General features: G+C 41.2%; 1 protein-coding gene across 1 annotated transcript in view; it reads left to right on the forward strand.

Moving 5' to 3' along the window:
• Positions 1 to 19050, forward strand: part of LOC113228132 (hexokinase-2-like) — a 29671-nt gene that overhangs the window by 4283 nt on the left and 6338 nt on the right. Inside the window, exon 2 of the mRNA XM_026461315.1 lies at positions 15681 to 15924. Coding sequence (XP_026317100.1) covers positions 15754 to 15924 — 171 coding nt within the window. The 5' untranslated portion in view covers positions 15681 to 15753. The remainder of the gene's footprint in view (positions 1 to 15680; positions 15925 to 19050) is intronic.

Below are 19050 nucleotides of genomic sequence, written 5' to 3' on the forward strand. Positions count from 1 at the left end.
GCAAGTCCCAGATATTTCATCTGGGACTTGACCGGGACCGATTCTCTCGCGATGGAGATGTGGGCGCCTGCCGGCACCGCCCAACCTCTACCCCTCCCGCCGAAGACGGCCACATCCGTCTTCGGCACGGTGACCTCGAGCCCTTGTAGTAGTTGTATTCGGCGGACCACCATGTCCGCCGCTACTGAGGCTCTTCGGGGCGCCTCCTGGAAGGTGGTCCCCTGGACGGCCACCAGCGTGTCATCGGCGTACGGGATGACCGCCGTCTGGGGGAGCAGCGCGCCCCTCAGCACCCAATCGTACCCCAGGTTCCACAATAGTGGTCCTAATACGGACCCCTGGGGTACTCCGCACCTCATTGGGCGCTCGGCGCGCCTCCCTTCCCTCGTCTGGTCGAGCACCACCCTGTCCTCCAGGTAGTGCTCCACCAGACGGCTGAGATACCTGGGGATCTTATGGTACCTCAGCGCCTCCCTAATAACGGCGAAGGGGAGAGTGCCGAAGGCGTTGGCTATGTCCAACGACACAGCCACTACGCCTTCCCCCTCGCCGTTACCCTCCTCCACGATGTGTCGCAGCGACTCCAGGGCGTCTAGGCTGTAGAGTCCAGCCCTGAACTCGCTCTGCCGCTGCGACACATCGGGGCCTGTGTACTTTGATCCTGGAGGCGATGATTCGCTCCAGGATCTTCGCCACCTCGTCCAGCAGGACGCGGGGCCTGAACCCCGAGGGGGAGTCCGCAGGTCGTCCCGGCTGGGCACCAGGACGAGCCTTCCCTCCTTCCAGCATCTCGGGAACAACCCCGTCTTCAAGCAGTCGTCCATGAGATGCTTGAGGCGGGTCCCGAGATGCTTCAGGGCAATGCGAAGGACTCGTTCCGGTACCCCGTATGTTGCAACACCTGCGAAATGTCGAGGTAAATGAAATATACTTTTATATACGATTAAATCCCGGATTTAAATTCAAAGTAACATTTTGAAACTAATAATAAAGTAATTATGTTATTTAATGTTTATCGATGAAGAGCCTGTCCAACACCGGCAAGAGCGCATGCGTCGAAATGACAACATGTGAGATAAGGCGAGGAGGCAAGGTTTTTGCTTGGGGGTGTGTAGACGTGCGACTGTAGGGTGCGCGAGAGTGCGTCATCAGACACTGATACAATAGCAAACACAACAACTCACTCTCTTTCTAAATACTTAGTGAATATAATTTAGGTGAGATGAATTATCACACCGCCTCATCTCCATTTATCAGACATTTCGAAAAGGGGGAGGATTCATCCGTGAACTGTACTTAACTCGGCCACGTTCTGTTTAATACAAATCTGATCCATTTGACATTCTTCACTTTCCTCGACTATTAATCTGCCTATTGCATATCCACTGCTGGACCTAAGCCTCCCCAAGTGTACGCCATAGTGCCCGATTACCCGTTTTCCGCATCCAACCACTACCCGCGACCTTCTTGAGATCCGCGACCATCTTGCAGGGGGACGTCCTACGTTACGTTTGCCGAGGCGTGGTCTCCACTCGAGAACCCGTCTACTTCATCGCTCATCGGTTCTGCGACAGATGTGGCCAGCCCATTGCTTGCTACATTTCTGGACGATATACACAACTTTAGTCTTAAGCCGGATAATTTCTTTCCGGACTTTGTCCCTTAACGAGATACCCAGCATAGACCTTTCCATAGCTCGTTGAGCGACGTGTAGTCTGTGAGCCAGTTTGACCGTCATATTCCACGTCTCGGCTCCAAGTCATGACCGGTAGGACGCATTGGTTGAAAAGCCTAGTCTTCAGGCACTGCGGGCGTGGTGACGAGAAGACATGACGCAGTTAACCAAATGCTACCCAACCCAGCTGCACTCTCCTAGCTATTTCACGCTCGAAGTTGTCTCTGCCTAGTTGTAGGGTTTGCCCGAGGTAGACACATTCTAGGACAACTTCGAACGTTTCGCCATTAATCGAGATCGGCTCCGGGATAACGAGCTCATTGAACAAGATCTTAGTCTTGTCCAAATGTATCCGAAGACCGACCGATATTGAGGCAGCATTAAGGCTGTTCAGCGTTTTCTCAGATGCTGCAGCGATTCTGCCATTATAACGATGTCGTCGGCAAAGCGCAGGTGTGTGAGATTTTGGCCATTGACATTGATGCCCAATCCGGTCCAGTCAAGTGTCATGAAGACGTCCTCCAGAGCGTTTGAGAACAGTTTCGGAGAGATAACATTTCCCTGTCTCACGCCTCTGTGCAACTGGATGGGTCTTGTCTTCTTCAACTATTTGTTGCAAATGGAATAACATTATTAAATACGAATAGTGTTTTGTCTGACTACACGAAATAGGTGTGTTTTTGTCATGAAAATGTCTTTACTGAATCGAGAAAGACAATTAACGCGTATAAAGTACAACGGTGTTTTTATACGTTATATATTAGGTATATGAATTTTTGTTCAAATTATAGAAAACGTCGTTAAATAGATGTAAGTTTAACAAAAAACACTCGAAAAAACCAATCATAAATTAAAGAAAGTTGTGAAAATAGTCCCAAGTTTCTTTTCGATGACTATCACCTCACATAGGATAGTGAATACAGACAAACAATATCGGAAGGAAGCGTCGTGGAAAGTATCGATGGCGACAATAATAGCTCATTCCATTACACTACCGGCAATGCGATTCTGCCACGCTAATTAGCGCATCGATAGTAATCGCCGTGCGGTCGATGACTGCACTTGCGTTGCGCACGCGCACGTGCAACATCACGAGGTGTAAATGCAAATGTCAGTGAATTACCTATGTACCTGTTTCAGAATCACTTATCTTCTTGTATCTAATTAGTGTCTACATAAATATTTAAAAAAATCTTAGGTCGTTTTTAATAAATATTCATTGCCAATTAGGCGATGATATTATAGGTTTGCAATACATATAATCAGTCGTAAATCTGTGACGATTTATCCTAAAAACAAATGAAAGGCAATCCGCGGCAAGTGATAATGGTAGTAAGTCCATAGGACTATGTGAATTCAACTGAATTTGAGCCGAAACCCCGCCGGCGCCGCCGCAGCCTCTGCTATCGACGTCACATCGGTCGTCGCCCGTCCTTGTTCTATGAGGCTTCATTTTATGGGGAACATTTTCTGTTTAATCGTAGTTATTCTTGTAACTTTTTGCTGATAATTTCTTGGAAAATTTCGCTAAGGAACTGATGTAGAGTCCAAGAATGCAGTAACAAAATTTTTAGAACTTGGTCAGCAGTAAGAACGATGCGTGTGTTTGCCATAAAATAGATAATTATCATTAGACATTAATATTGATATTTTTCTATTTACATGCTACGCAAATATAAAGTAGGTAAGTACATACAGTTGTTAAAATCCCCAGACGAACAATTACACCACCCACGTGAAGTACGACAGTGCTTGACAATTAAGATTTACTTCCAACCCTTGCGATGAGAACGCTCCGACGTCCAGTGTCGAGTTTGATGTGCTCTGTAATTGTAATTATAATGACTGAAAATGATACCCAGCTGTTTGTCATACGAGGTAAACGTAACGTAATTTTAAGTACTTTAACTCGTAGAAGTTACATCTACATATAGAAAATTATATTTGTTTTTGTTACAACATTAAAGACAATGACTTAGTGGTTTCTTATAATAATTGCGAATTGAGAAGTAGGTACATACTGAGACTTATTTTACGCAGTACGAGATGCTACTTCTATTTAAAAAGGTTAGGTGCGGGAAAGGAGCCTCCCCGCGTGACGCACCAATATCATTCCTGGCTTGTACTTGTGTCTGGCGCACCCTGGGCAACGATCGGCGAGTACCTCATGCCGATTGGCGAATCGTTTCGCCACGACGGCAAGCATTATAGTGTATGCCGTCGATACGATAAGAAGAAGGTTAGCTAGGTATTCTTGATATGATGATGAAATATATTGCTTGCAACGCACTCTCGTCTGCTGCAGCGTAATAATTATCAAGTTCGCCTGCGATGTGAGCTACTGCGTTGCTCGAAATTGCACTATTAAACGTTGAAAAATCTTAATAACTAGCCGACGAAGATGGCAAGTTTTTACATTCATGACTTGTTAACGTTAAGTGATGTAATCGGTGTTATTGATTCGTCTCGAATGGCATTTTATATCGATAAATTTACATGGACGAGCCGGTTTCTCTGTTGCATTGCTTACCAAAGCAAGGCGTGGGGGTTAGAGTCGACCGTGTCCACAAGTTCGGCCTGACTGCGCAGTTAGTTACTCTTGTGTCGAGACACGTAAACACGATATTTTTCGAACCGTTGCTTCGACCTCTGCTCTTTGAAACATTGCTAGATAAGGTGTAAGTATAATATAGAGAGGCCATATCCAGCATAATATTTCTAGTGGGTTGTTTGGCGCGTATTCGATCGCGTTATTATCGTCGCTTGATATTAGATACCGGAGGAGCGTCCGTGACGGCGCGAGAGGCGCGCCGGTGCCGCGCGCCGGCGGCGTGTACGAGCGAAGATCTCGACGGAGGCGACGTTTACGTAAGCGTATAAATAACAAGCTAATAAAACGATCATGTAATGTACACAATAACTGCCTACATATTATGTTCATTAGTGTGATAGCGAAAAGTTAGGATGTTATTAGGATTGTAAGTACTTACTGATACTTCTAAAGTGGTAGGTAATACTAAATTTGAATAAGCTTCCAATATCTGTTCTTTGACACTGGAAGCGTTTCAAGGACTGGTGAATATTTCAATCCGACTCATTGTTTGCTCACGCCGCCGTAAGTGATTGACGACAAGTAAATCTCGTGTCGCGTTTGTTGGAATGTGTTGGCCTCTCTTTGAGCTAGTCGGCTCAGATTTGTGTGTTTTGTGAGCCTCGATTGCATTGTTCGAGAAATAGCGCAGAGTGGACGTGCGATAGCTCGCGACCTGCGACCTGTCCCAATGCTGATAACCCGCCAGTGGCCAGCAACGCCTATTTTTTATTATTTCTCGCCCGCCCGGGTCATGGAGCAAGTGGAAATATCCGCTGACTCTTGAATCAATGGAGCAATCAAATAAAACATGGCACAATTTTGTGTTTCTTAAAAAGTTCTGTGGGCGAGGGGTTCCTTTTCAATAGAGAGGTCGATGGAATCCCTGTGGTGATGTGGTACCTACTACGATTTTAATTCTTAAGCTACGTTGATTTGTAAATAGCCAGTAGAAGTAGCCATAGATGTAATCAACGGTGAAAGAAGAAATCGTGGAGAAACCTACATAGACACCGAGAAATATGATAATCCTGACCCGTATTTGGGCCAATGTGTGGCGGTCTATGAACTAGACGCTTTCCTCGGAAACTTACTTTTCAAGTTACTTTTCACCAACTGTAGCGAGGAAAATGGCAGATGAAAGAAAAACAATTGTACTATAAAACATCAGTTTTTTTACATTAAAAGAAAAAGTTAACCTTCGGATGCGTTCTGAATTTACGGCTCATAAATTTTTATTCTTGCTTGTACTTTTATTTAGTGTGATTAAGTCAGGATTAAGTGATTATTGAAATTATTTTAGTTCTTTACCGAATTAAAATAATTTACTAACCACAGTTATTATCAGTGAAACAGTTATCATTGTCAATTTAATGTCAACAATAATACGAATGAAATATACCAACGGATGTATATTATACATAAAAAAGTAATGTACGACAAGTCGCTTATTTGAACGTGTCATTATTTTTTTTCAATCCATCGTCAAGTTGGAATTTCAAAAACCTTTTCCACGCTAGCGTGCAAAAAACGCTTTTGCGCGCAGATTTCTGAGGAGAAAGAAAGCCTTTCCGGGCTAGTGAAGTGAAAACGATTTTTATCTATCTACGTACAATTTATCTAAATACAAATGGGCACGTAATAAAACATACAATAGTGCTAAATAACAAGTGATAACGAGTGTCAAAACAGGTAACGTTTTCAACGAGACACACAATGTTTAAACAACTGTTTTGTATATACACATTAACTACGGTGCAACGTCACGTTATCACGTTACCATCATTACACAGAAACTAGAATCGATTGGAATACAAGGTGTCCACTTAACATTACTAAAGGACTACCTGAGTCAAAATTGATAATCAACTAAGTATGGACTTTAAGGTTTCCTTTGGTGTCCCTCAAGGTAGTGTGCTGGGCCCAACACTGCTGTTAATATATTTATATCAATGATTTGACGAACATAAATATATCAAATGGCCGCGATTTTTCCTATGCGGATGACATCACGATAGTTTTTGCGGGTTCAACTTGGAAATCTGTATTTGGAAGCGCTGAAACTGCACTGATGAAAGTAACTATGTGGCTCCACTATAATCTCCTTACATTGAACACTGCAAAATCGAATTACATATGCTTCGCCATAAATAACAGGACACAACCAAATAATGACCTCCATCTGAAAATCCACAGATGTAGTGGTAGTACGAACACTAGTACCTGTACATGTAACTTTATTCAAAGAGTTACATCTACTAAATATTTGGGAGTTATCCTGCATTGGCGCTTGAACTGGCATCAACACATAGAATTTATGAGCGACAGAATACGGAAATTGACCTGGATCTTTAGGAAGCTAAGACATGTCGCCCATAAAAAACTAATAAATCAAATATATGTCGCACTGGCGCAGTCGGTCCTGGGTTATTGTATTACTGTGTGGGGAGGGGCAAATAAGACTAAGTTTTTAGAAATTGAAAGAAGTCAGCGCTGCTTATTAAAAGTAATTCATTTTAAGCCTTATGGGTTCCCCTCTGATGAACTGTGTCAATTTTGCGAGCTCCTCACGGTACACAGACTACGCAAATCCTTGCCGTTTATCTCTGGGGTATCGACCAGAAGGAGAAAAGATAGAGTTGGAATCACACGTCCAATCAAAGCCAAATTCGCTCAAAGGCAATACACATCGCAATCTGCTTATGTACAAAATAAAATAAATAAATTATTGAATGTATACTGATGTGTCTGAAATTGCATAGACAGTAAGACACACAAACACACGCATACAAACGCACGCACATTTATTCACGCCTAGATTTTAATTATTCTTGTTACTTTAAATTTAATTTTTTGTCTTTGTTTAAATTCAGTTTTATAAAAAGTACGTCTGCGTTAAGGAAAAGCGGGACCACCTTTTTTTTACGCGGGGAAATCCATCATGGATGCCTTTCGCCTGGGGATACAGATAGAAGGTTATATGAGACTCCTACTCACTAAAATCCCGCGGCACCCGTCTCTGCACCATGACAGCGATGCCTACCCGTTTCCGGGCTCACCTCGCTAGGAAGGAAGGAGAGGAGCTATTCCTACCTTCATAGCCTACTGAGAGGCGCACGCGGGTGTTCGCGACACCATCTCGAGCCACATGTAGACGACGAACGTGTATCCCCACGATCGTCGTCGTGGCTCCCTATGGGGGAAGGTAGCGACCGAAGTCACGCCGCCTTCTCCCTAACCTCCGGCGCCGGATGTCGACAGTGGCCGTAGCCTCTGTCTCTCTCCGCCGCCTCCTTCTGCGATAGGACGGTTTCGCAGAAGGTGAGGACCGCTTTCCAGGACCCCTCGGACTGTCGGCAGACAGAGATCCCTTCCCACAACTACGCCAAGTGATCGGCGCTCCTCCGTCCAGGCTGGGCAGACCTCCAGCGTATGCTGGGCCGTCTCCTCGGGGCAAACACCGTATAAACTACGATAAACTACGATGCCGCTTCCCTTCCGGCAATCTGACATAGATACCTTCCGAAACAGTCGTGTCCCGAAAGGATCTGCGTCAACCGAAAAGTTAGCGCACTATGTCGTCTGTCCATCCACTGCGACAGAACAGGGCAAATTCCCTCGACGGCTCGATGGCCTACACTAGGCTGTTCAAACCTGTGGGCCCACTCCTACAACATGGCGCGACGGAGCTCGTTCTCTTTCGCCTCCATCTCACTCGGCGCTAATCGCAGGCCCTGGCCATGCGCATCCTCTCGCCAGTGAAATATGGATGAAAGTGCCTTCGCATCCAAGTCCCATGGTAGGGAACCTGCCAGCATACAGGCTGCCTCAAACGAAATCGTGCGGTACCCCCATGTCACCCTTATGGCCATCACCCTCTGGGGTTTGCGTAGAAGGGCGATATTGTGCTTCTTCAGGGTGTCTGCCCACACAGGGGAGCCATACATGGCCATCGACCGCACGACCCCCATGTGTAGTCTCCGGCTTGAGGCTCTTGGACCACCCAAATTTGGTAAAAGCCCACTTAATGAACCTGCAGTCTCCATCAACTTTGGTACCAGGCGTTTGAAGTGGGCTTGAAAATCCCAGCGACCATCAAGAGTAAGTCCAAGATACTTCATTGTATCTTGGACCCCAATGCGGTTTTTCCTTCCACCACAATATGCGAACCGGCAGGTAGCGCCTTCCGAGGCCCGTGAAAGAATAGAGCCTCTGACTTTTTCAGGGCCACCTTAAACCCTATGCGCCTTATAGGTTCCACCAGTGCCTCGTGGTGGGATGCACCTTTGTCCGTCACAAGTGTGTCATCAGCGTAACAGAAGACGCTGACGCAGCGCAGGTTTGCCCTCCGTAACTCCCAATCCGGTCCTAAGTTCGATCCTTGTGGAACACCGCAGGACATCCTATGTCGGCCCCAGTGCTGTCGCCCCGGGTACTCCACCAATCTCTCCGAAAGGCAGGCTCCTATTAACCGCCGCAGGTACAGGTGGAGCCTCCTGAATACAAGGTCAAGTCAGGGTATTGAACGCATTGGCGATATCAAGAGATACCGCCAACACGACTTGGCTACGGGCAACGACCTGCTCTTCCCTTGCCGTCGTGGTGAATGTTCACAGACCCCACGGCGCCGACTCAACCGGCGAGAGGGAAACCCGGGGGGGTTTTAGTGGGGTAGGCCCTCCAGTCTGGAGGAAGTTCTCACTAAGATTTCCCCCCGTTAAAAAAAAAAAGAAAAGGCTCTTCACTTGCAGGATGGCGTGGACAGTGGACCTGCCCCTGCGAAACCCGAATTGGCACTCAGCCAAGTCCGGTCCAACTCGCTCGAGATGCCTGACGAGACGAGCAGCTTCCTACCACACGCTCGAAAAGCTTGCACACCTCGTCAAGCAAAACGATAACGCGATAACCCGACGGCGAGTCTGTGGGACGGCCCTCTTTTCGCAACAGGACTGCTTCCCCACCCTCCACTACCTCGGGAGACTACTCTGCTCCAAGCAGGCGGAGAAGAGTTTTGCGAGACGAGGTCCAAGAGCTTCCATCGTCAGAACTCAGGCACGACCAGGAATACCATCGAGACCCGGAGCCGTATTCTTGACACAAGTATTTACTTACTAATAGGTTGGTCCCAACCTCAGTTTGTAGTTTATGTCGACTGTATTTTGAATAAACACTTTTTGATTTTTTGTTTTTATTTTTTTATTTTTTTTGACGTTACATCTTAAAATATACCTACTAGCAGCTGCGAACAGCATTTTGCGATTTTTGATCTAGCGGTGTCTTTGTCCCATAAAATACTTTCAATTGTTTTGTCATTTCGAGTAATACGCAATTTAACTGTACGTGATATAAATGAAAGTTCCGACTGAAAAAATCTTAAAATAACTCTCTCGACAGAATCTAATTTTAAAGAAACGCTTATAAAAATCGTCGTTAGAGCGGTCGTGTTTTTGTGGATTTCTAAATATTTTATGAGGAAGTCTCGTGTGAAAATAGAAATATTTACTTACTACTGTTGAGTTTATAGAATCAAGTTTATGAATTGTTTTGAATAAGGTTTTATTATTGTCGCGAAGTGAATGTGACACAATTGTGAGCGAACTTAAGTCGCATAAAATATTCATTTCAAGTTTAAAGAGAACATATATCATACGATACGAGATACCGTGTCCTCTGCGATTTATATTTATAGCGATGGACAGTATATCACAACTCGAGATTCTTATTGTGTGCGCGTGCGCAGATCGGTTGTCGAGTGCGTGTGTATATGTGTGTGTGTGATGTTAATGAGTGTGTGTAGTGGGCGCGGCGCGACGTCACCGCTGCCTGCGCCGCGCTTGTGGTCTGCGTGGGTAAATTTTATACTTGGCCAGCGCACATCAAGCTTGACAGTCTAAATTTGGACCATTCTTACAGTAGGTAAGATATAGCATAGAGTTGAATATTGACCTTAAGTGTCAAGCCAGACATGAATTCGACTTGGTGCACACACCTCTCAAACGTTCATTTTTTTTAGTTTAATACATTTACATTATAATATACGTATTCGTACGTGGACGTAAGTAGAATTCTCTTCGCTCCTAGAAAATATAATATATTATTCTAAACATTAATACACGGTTGAGAGAATTCGCACGTGATAGTAATCATTTTGTAAACGATAATCATCCATCATGCGCGTTGCAATAACTGATGCTAGTACCACTATTAATCTTACGTTTGTTTTTTTCACCACAGTAACTCTGCTATCGCGTTTCGAGTGATGGGCGTGTATCATATGTCCTACATTGCATATTTACGTCAGATGTTGTATACATTTGCTATAGCATACTCTATCGACTGCCATCGCTACCGGGCGGCGCCTACGTCAATGGGAACCACTCCGAATGAATCATGCGTTCTAAGCGATTGTGTGATTTTATGGGACATTTTTGTGGTGTGTGTTTTATGGTGCGAATTACTAACGTTTGCTTGAAAACAAAATAATATACGTGAGAAGCTGTAATGTATAGGTCCATTGGCTGCCGAGCAAACCGATTTGAATCTTTAAGGGTGACAAGGCAGGTACCTATAAAGTCATTCGTGTCATCGATGATATACCCAACTACCCGTACCTAGAAGAGAATATTGACCACTGCCTCGAACTTCGTTAATTATTTAAAAATAAAAGAAATTGTAAGTTAAATTTGTTTATCATACATAAAAGTATGTTGCGTTGTCAGTGGCTATGTAAAAGTGTTCCAGAATTCGTGCACTCTGCTAGTAACCCTAAAGGTCGTGCTTATTTCATTGCTATCATCGAAGATGTGTCCGACTACTTGTTATATACTCTACCCATGCCAAAGCCAGTGATCTACTAGATGATCTTTACTCTCGCCACTATCTACCACTGAATGGGCGGAAGAACAGAGCCATCACCGCCAACTCACGTAGACGAGTTCGACCATTATGGCTTCTAACGCATTTGAAGCGCTCGTCAGATGTCCCGACAGGTTCTGTTCTTACTTCTAGATATTGTTTAATTTATAATTTAATGCTGTTGCCTCTTCTTCTTCTTCTTCTTTTAAATGTTATGGCTCCATGGAAATAATCAATGATTTTGCTAATGCCAAGTAAAAATAACTATGTACGGTAGTTTAATATTATTACAAAAATTATACAAAAAATGGCGATTTCGCCAATGTCCTGTGAGAATCAAGGCTGTTGCTATTTATTAACATTTTTACTTAATTTTATTTGACATTGCTTATTTGACAAATTATATAATTTTAATTTATGACATTATTTAACTTCAATTTAATTTTAATATTTGCGTGCCAGTATCTGGTGCAACACGTGTTCTCGACACCTTGTATAATATCTTTTGTTGCCGTGTTTGCGAAAAAATATTTCATTTCAGACAGCATTCAATATCATCCTTTGGACCTTTAGCCGTGCCTATTATATATTAGGCACGGCTAAAGGTAGCTACCCTTGAGTCACGTGTCGCGACGACAAATAAAGCCGAATATTATGACAATCATAGGAAGTGAAACATGGTCACGGTTGACCTGGGACCTAAAAAAAGGCCCGAAACGTTGGAGTTGTTTGAAAAAACAAATATATGCGGTTTAAATCCAAAACAATAGTTTTATTTCCTATGTGTAACAATCGCGAAAACCTAAGAACTTGATTATAATAATCAGTCACAGAAAATTGGGCATACAATAGGCGCGGGAGCGAGCTCTATATACCTCTACATGGAGTGCGTGGGTTCCGCCGCCAAGCTTCCAAGAACCGCAAAAAAACTCCAAAATACTAACTTCAACCATTCATTAACTTCAAGTGTTACAGCGCTGTGTATTTTGTGAAGGCAGCTCTGGAGTGCGTTGATGCATCCGGTAACCGGTGGTAGCTGCTTCTGCTCCAGTATAAGTTTAGATCTCAAAAGCCTCTCGACGTGAGCCACGATGAAAATGTATATTTTTGTACTTAATACAGTATATTTTCTTTTTATTAAATAAAAAACAAATAAGTGCTTCTTATTATACACTGCATAAATAAGTTGCTAAATACATAGTTGGCATAACCCTGATGTCTCAGTAAGCAGATAATTGGTACAGCAGTAGACTTCGGTCACCACTTAACTATTAACTAGCACCAACCAATTACTGCTCTTAGCATAAACACCATTCACTCGCGCGTGAAACAATTTAACGTCTGTTCTCGTTGCTTTTTGTACAATACCTTCATAGCGACTGTTATATGAGAATTTGACTTAGACAAATTATAATATATGTCCTTTAAAAGAACTGGTTTGAGATATGCAATTACTGCAACTTCCCACATAACCTGGCATTCCTGCGAAGTAAACGGCTATCGCGAGCGAGGCCTTTGGCCAATGGAATGTCTTTGTCTTGCGGGTCTGTACTAACTTCAGCTAGGATCAAAAGTAACTCTACCCTGATTTTTATTATAATTTTCTCATTGAACTTTTTGGACTTTCATATTATTTCTAGTATTGAACAGGTGAACAGGAGGGTTTGTTATTATCGCTAAAAACAAAAGACTACGAGTATGTCAGATTTACTTCCGTCTCATTGTGTAATTAATAGGTTACTAGTTACTAAACTAGCTAAACTAGGCAAATCATGACAACTAAAAATAGAAATGGACTTAAAATTTTATATTAGGCGTTGCCCATGCTAATTGACTTCATCTGAATCGCACAAATACGATCTAAGAAAATCAAAGTTATAGTCCGCTATATTATAAAAGCGAAGGTTGTTGACCTGAAGGTCATCTTTGCGCCCACAATCATAAGTCTCGCGAGACTTCCCATGCACCAGGGTCGTTGGTTTAATGACCGTCAATGGAACCAAATCGTTTACAAGTTGTTACTGCAAAATTGTGCACGCACGTAGCTGATATACATACATTTTTATGTTAATGAGAGTAATTAGTATTGAAATAAGTTTTAATTTGGTTGAGTCTATTTTACTATCAGATCAATAAAAAGAAACAATCTTGCTCTGTAGGCATGTCATCAACAAAACATTTGTTCAAAACAAAAGCTGAATAACAAACATTAGAATCAAGTATACATAAGTAGAATGTAACGGAAAAGCAATAAATGTCTTTACAACTTGTCTGTTGACTGAACATTATGAACTTAAATAAAGAAGGCTAATTATCGTATTTTTTTTTTTGTTTTAACTTAAAATAAAGAAGACTAATTTTCATATTTTTTATTTTTAAGTGAGGATTCAGCGACTGTAATTTAATAACTTGATAGTCTAGATTGGAATTTTCGAATGTTTTTGGAGTTTCTTCATCTGTTGTTACCTACTAAATACCTATAACTAATATTGTAGGTTCTTTCAATGTAAACTTCATTACAGCCTTTGTCTATTTTTATAAATTCCACTGTTGCCTAATCGTTGAATTTCAGTACCTATCTTGAAAACAGAATTATAAAATTAATTGGGGTCATCCAGCACGTCATCATTTCATTCAATGGAAAAGATTTTTTAGAATTTTTCAACAGTAACATTCAAAGTAGCCAATTGACTTTTTTTGTAATCCCAAGTGACGGGACGAACAAGGCGTGCGCCTGATGGCAAGCGACACGCCCGTCCATAACAGGCGCAGTGCCACTCAGAGCTTTAAATCGCAAAAGATCTGACGGGCACTGCCGCTGCGCCAGTCACCCTGAGACATAAGTTGGAAACACCCATGTGGCTGTAATTTCACCAGCACCCTTACCCTTCAAAACCGAAACGCTGCGTGACGGCAGTAAAGGTCAGGTGGCAGTACTTCCGGATCAACTTTTTCACAAGGAGCTCTACTGCGACTAGACTTCTGTTGACTGCTAATTTGCTTAAAATAGATTTACTACTTGGTTCAACTTTAGTATAAATGTGGTCTAAACCAGTAGCAGTAATGGAAGTATCTTGTTTCTGATATACGTAAACGACTTACCGGATATGCTGGAATCGCTGTGCGTCATGTTCGCCGACGACATATCATTACTATTTAAATGTCAAAATAATAGCCAAAGTCTAAATCATGTTATAAATCATTTCGACGCTGTAAAAAGCTGGTTAACTGACCACAATCTTGAGGTCAATCTAAAAAAGACTAGAATCATGCAATTTCGGCCGTACCAAAGGGAGGAGCTTGACATAGAATTAATAACATCGTACATAAAAGCAGAACAAGTAAATAAATTTGACTTATTAGGTTTGACCATAGACTCGCACTTTGACTGGAAAAATCACATTGAAAACCTTAAAAAGAAATTAGCTCAATTTACCTACGCACTAGCTGTCCTAAAAACTAATTCCGACTTTAATACAGCTCTGACTACATATTACGCATACGCACACGCATGGCTGCAGTACGGGATTATGCTCTGGGGACACAGCACGGTAGCGAATGACGTATTCATTCTGCAAAAGAAATGCCTGCGTATTCTATCTAATATAGATTCTAGAACTAGTTGCAGGCCGTTCTTCCAAAAAAATCGTATGTTGACCGTTCCGTGCATATATATTCTTGACGTTGTTAAGTTCGTTCGGAACAATATAGCCGAATTTAAATTTGTGAGTAGTTCACGTCGCAACAATCAACTGGTGCTTCCTACATCAAGACTGGAACTATTCAGAAATAGTCCATACTACAGAGCCATTTCAATATATAATAAAATACCCCTCAATATTAAAAATGAAATAAATAATAAAACTGTCTCGGTTAAATTAAAAAAATACTTAATGGAAAAGTGCTATTATTCTATGCATGAATTCTTTAATGACAAATAAAAAATTATTCGATTTTTAAACATTGAGACATTGACTTCATTTTGCGATCTTATCTACTATGTGATTTATAAAAGTAAAAATCAAAGTAATAATATGTATTCTTATATAGTCATTATTAATATTCCAATTTTAAAATTAAATTATATATAAAATAAAGCCTATATGCCTAAATGAAATACTTGCTCTTATAATTATTACTTTTTTAATATTTTAATATGTAATTTATAAATGTAATTGCAATGCCCCAACAGGGCTTATGTACATATTGGCATTGTGTTGTTTTTAAGATCTTTCTCACCAAAATTGTACATACTGCAGAAATAAATAAATAAATAAATAAATAATTCCAGTAGGAATGACAAATATATTTACATTGAAAAAATTGTACGAGCCTACTACTTTCCTTCTTTCTTTGTCTTCTAATAAATTTATATTAAAGTTTCTACAAATTGCAATTTATTTAATCGGGCTGCTGATTTCCCTATTTCAATTGCAATTTTTGCAGGCTTGCACACGCGTAAAATGCGGTTCAAGCTGGGCTATTTTTATCATACGCCCAACAGACTCTCAATACTGTCGTTCCAAATAAATGATATTATTATTTACCATTTTTTTACAGTTGGAGAAATCAATTGATGTAAGAAGAGCGGGTTGAGTGAGAATACTGCAAAGACCGGATCTAATAGCACACAATGTCTACAGTCATTGAAACTAGGCTGAACGGGTACGGCCCTGAGAACGGGGCGAATGGGCACAATGGCACCAACGGCCTAAACGGCATCGAGATGAATGAGGACGGACGCTGGGAGGAGAAGTTCCTGCCGCCGCCGTTGCGCATCGACGACAAAATCCGGGCACAAAAGGTTCGTCACCTCCTTACAAATACAATATATTAAATACTTTTTTGTTGCAAATTAACGAAGAAGCGATACGCTAGGATGCCTTAACGTGCAGTCAAATCCTAATTAAAACCTATCTTTGATTTGTAGGTAGATACATAAACATCATTCAGTCAATGACAATGATATGACCACTTTTTTTCATTTGAGCGCTGAGTGTTTTGTTAAATCTAAGTTTATTTTGCAATAATTTTTAATTAACCTGCTTTGCAACTCTATTTCCCGTTTTCATTCCAGCTCCTCGTAATTCCAACTGGAGATGTAAAATAAAATAGCAAAAAATTCCACTTTAAAAAAATCTTTTAGGGGATTTGATCGTTATTGAACATGTCAGCGCCATTAGAAAAATGGTACATCAAGAAAATTAATAAAATCCAGACAGATAAATCAAAATACTACCCAACCAAACATGTGTACAAAATCTCCGCGGCACTAGATGTTGGCTCCGATATAACAGATTGAAACCACTCAACATTAAATGTACGGAAACCAGCCTGTGCAAATAACCTGATAGGTTCCGTTTTACACCTGCAGCTTCCTTGCAGACGTGGATCGCTGCGTAGTACAGTACAATTTTGATTTAGTAGTGATTTTATAACAACCGATAAACTGTGTCATTTTTAAAACATTTCGAGTCATTTTCGAGTTGACCTTCAAACGACCTTCTGGAAGCGTTTAGTATTATTTTTGCTTTGGTGTCCATTGAGATAACTAGCGTAGTCCGCTCAGAGATGCGCGCGCGTCGTCGCCGTATCTGCTGCCTGTTGCGTCGTCGGCTTGCGCCGGTGATCAACACAATTGTGATCTATTGCGGTTTCATTGATTCGCCACGTGCTCAATTGTGTTTTACGAAACATTAACAATAAGACTCGCTAAACTAAAAGCAAACCCTTTTTTTCGTAATACTCGATACGTATTTCCACAAAAACAAAAGGAATCGCATGTATCGCTCACACAAAGTTAGGATATTTGGATAAATTGATCTTTCAGTAAATTTCGATTCGTAAATCGTCAAATAAAAAGATATGCGTACAGTTTAAAATGTAATTTATGGACAATATTTGTTTGCAAATTTTCAAGATATGGCATCCATTGCACTAAAACATTGCAATCTATGGATTTGGAGTTTGCTTTACTATTTACGAAAAACATTTCATCGGTACCAACAATTTTGTATTCCTAACAAACATCACATGACAATGCCGGTGTGACAATGTCACCCGCATGACTTGTAAATGCTTTATTAGAAGTAGGTAATCGATTATTTTATTGTGTTTTGTCGAGAATTTAAAACTGCGATCCTTTCCTGACTCGTCGCAAATAAAACAGTTAATTTTAAGAAAGTATACTAGTGTACGGGAACTTTTGCGATTATTGCTTTAACTTCTCTATCATTGTAGAATCTGCCTACTTATTAATAATAATAGTGGAATATTGTGTAAGTACTCTATCGCAATGAGTCGCAGATATTCTTGGCTGTGCTAAAGATACATATTATGTTAAACGACAACGTGTAATCACCCAAATAGGTATGTTGTTAATCTTCTATCGATAACGCTTCAAGGTTACCATTGTACTTAATACAAACGAATAAGTGAATAATTTAAATATTCAGGTGTGTAAAATAATTAGTATCTATTACAAAATTCCGTTTAGTAGATATTAGTTGGGAATATTCCGGACTGTTATCATTAGGTTATCAATTGTAAATTTCATATGCTAATTAGAAAGGGTCAAAAAATGTCACACGAAGGATGTACAAGTATTGCAACTATCTGAGTAGCCATTGCCACAAAGGTTATCTGCGTAGGGGCTAATTGCACCCGTTAGCCTGCCATTGCAGCGCCGCGTGCGCATACAAGACCGTTCATGAACCGATCAATATGGTTCGAACTTCGGCACAAGGCGAAGGCACAATACTGCCAGTTTTAGTACCACTGGTGGTCACTGTTTACCATGAACGTCTTAAAGTCTCTATTCAACCTAACATATTACAAAAGTCTACGGCTATATCTATGGTTATGAAAATTTAATTAGATCCGCTATCTAAGTATAATATTTGAATATATGAATATACATGACACATAATTAGCGTAAACTGGTTGTTTACGCCAATTATGTACCAAATGGCGATGACCAAAAACCCAAAACACACAGGTACTTTATAAGCCGTTGGACGTACTTATTTAAGACACGAAAATACACTCGGTAGGAAAAGTTTAAAATCAATTTTGCTTGTCTTGCACCGAGAAAGTTCCCGTCACGTCGTGGTGGATAACCCTGGGATGTTCGGTGTACTCGAGACCGATCTGTCAATAGTCCACTAGATAAAACTTTTGATCGTGCCTTACGAGTACCTACACAGTATGTGTGGGTTATCAATTTCCCATTAATTTACTGTGTCCGGCCTTTCTCTCCCTTTATTTATTGTTAGAACGGGTTTCTGGAGGGTAGTATTGCGAGCCCACTCCATATAAACATAATATTTAGTAGACACGACCTACAAAGTATTATCGGGGGGTTGGTTTGCAAATTTGTAAATTTTCCTTCAAAAGGTAAACCGTAATATAACTAAGATTATCTAATATATTTTGAAAAATCACGACCTAAGGCAAAATAATTAATTCCTTATCCACTTTCCACACATCTACCTTAATATGATAATCCTCTTAATCGACAACCTCAGCGGCGCAACATCTTATTTTATGGACGCTGGAGCAGGAGGGCCAAGGTTCGGATCTCAGTAGGAGCAATTTGGGACTTTTTTATATTGGTTCCGATCCGGATGTTCTAGCAGGGCAGGACTCCGTCTCTCGCTCGAGGTTACACGATAAGTGCCTACCACTGAGTGTATCGCCGACAGTGCAAGCGCACAAACAAGTCTTATTTACATTACAATATTACAATACTTGTACAACTCCAGCATTCGGTTCCGCACGACTGCACACGGCAAGGAACGTTATAATAATATTCTTTATTGTACAAAGAAAAGACACATGAAACACACGTTACAATGGACATACAAAGGTGAGCTTATCTCTATAAGAGATCTCTTCCAGCCAACCCTAGCCGTGGTGCAAAAATGAAGTC

The sequence above is a fragment of the Hyposmocoma kahamanoa genome, unplaced genomic scaffold (assembly GCF_003589595.1).
Source record: "Hyposmocoma kahamanoa isolate Upper Pololo Valley unplaced genomic scaffold, ASM358959v1 224, whole genome shotgun sequence".
In the NCBI taxonomy this organism is placed as follows: Eukaryota; Metazoa; Arthropoda; class Insecta; order Lepidoptera; family Cosmopterigidae; genus Hyposmocoma; species Hyposmocoma kahamanoa.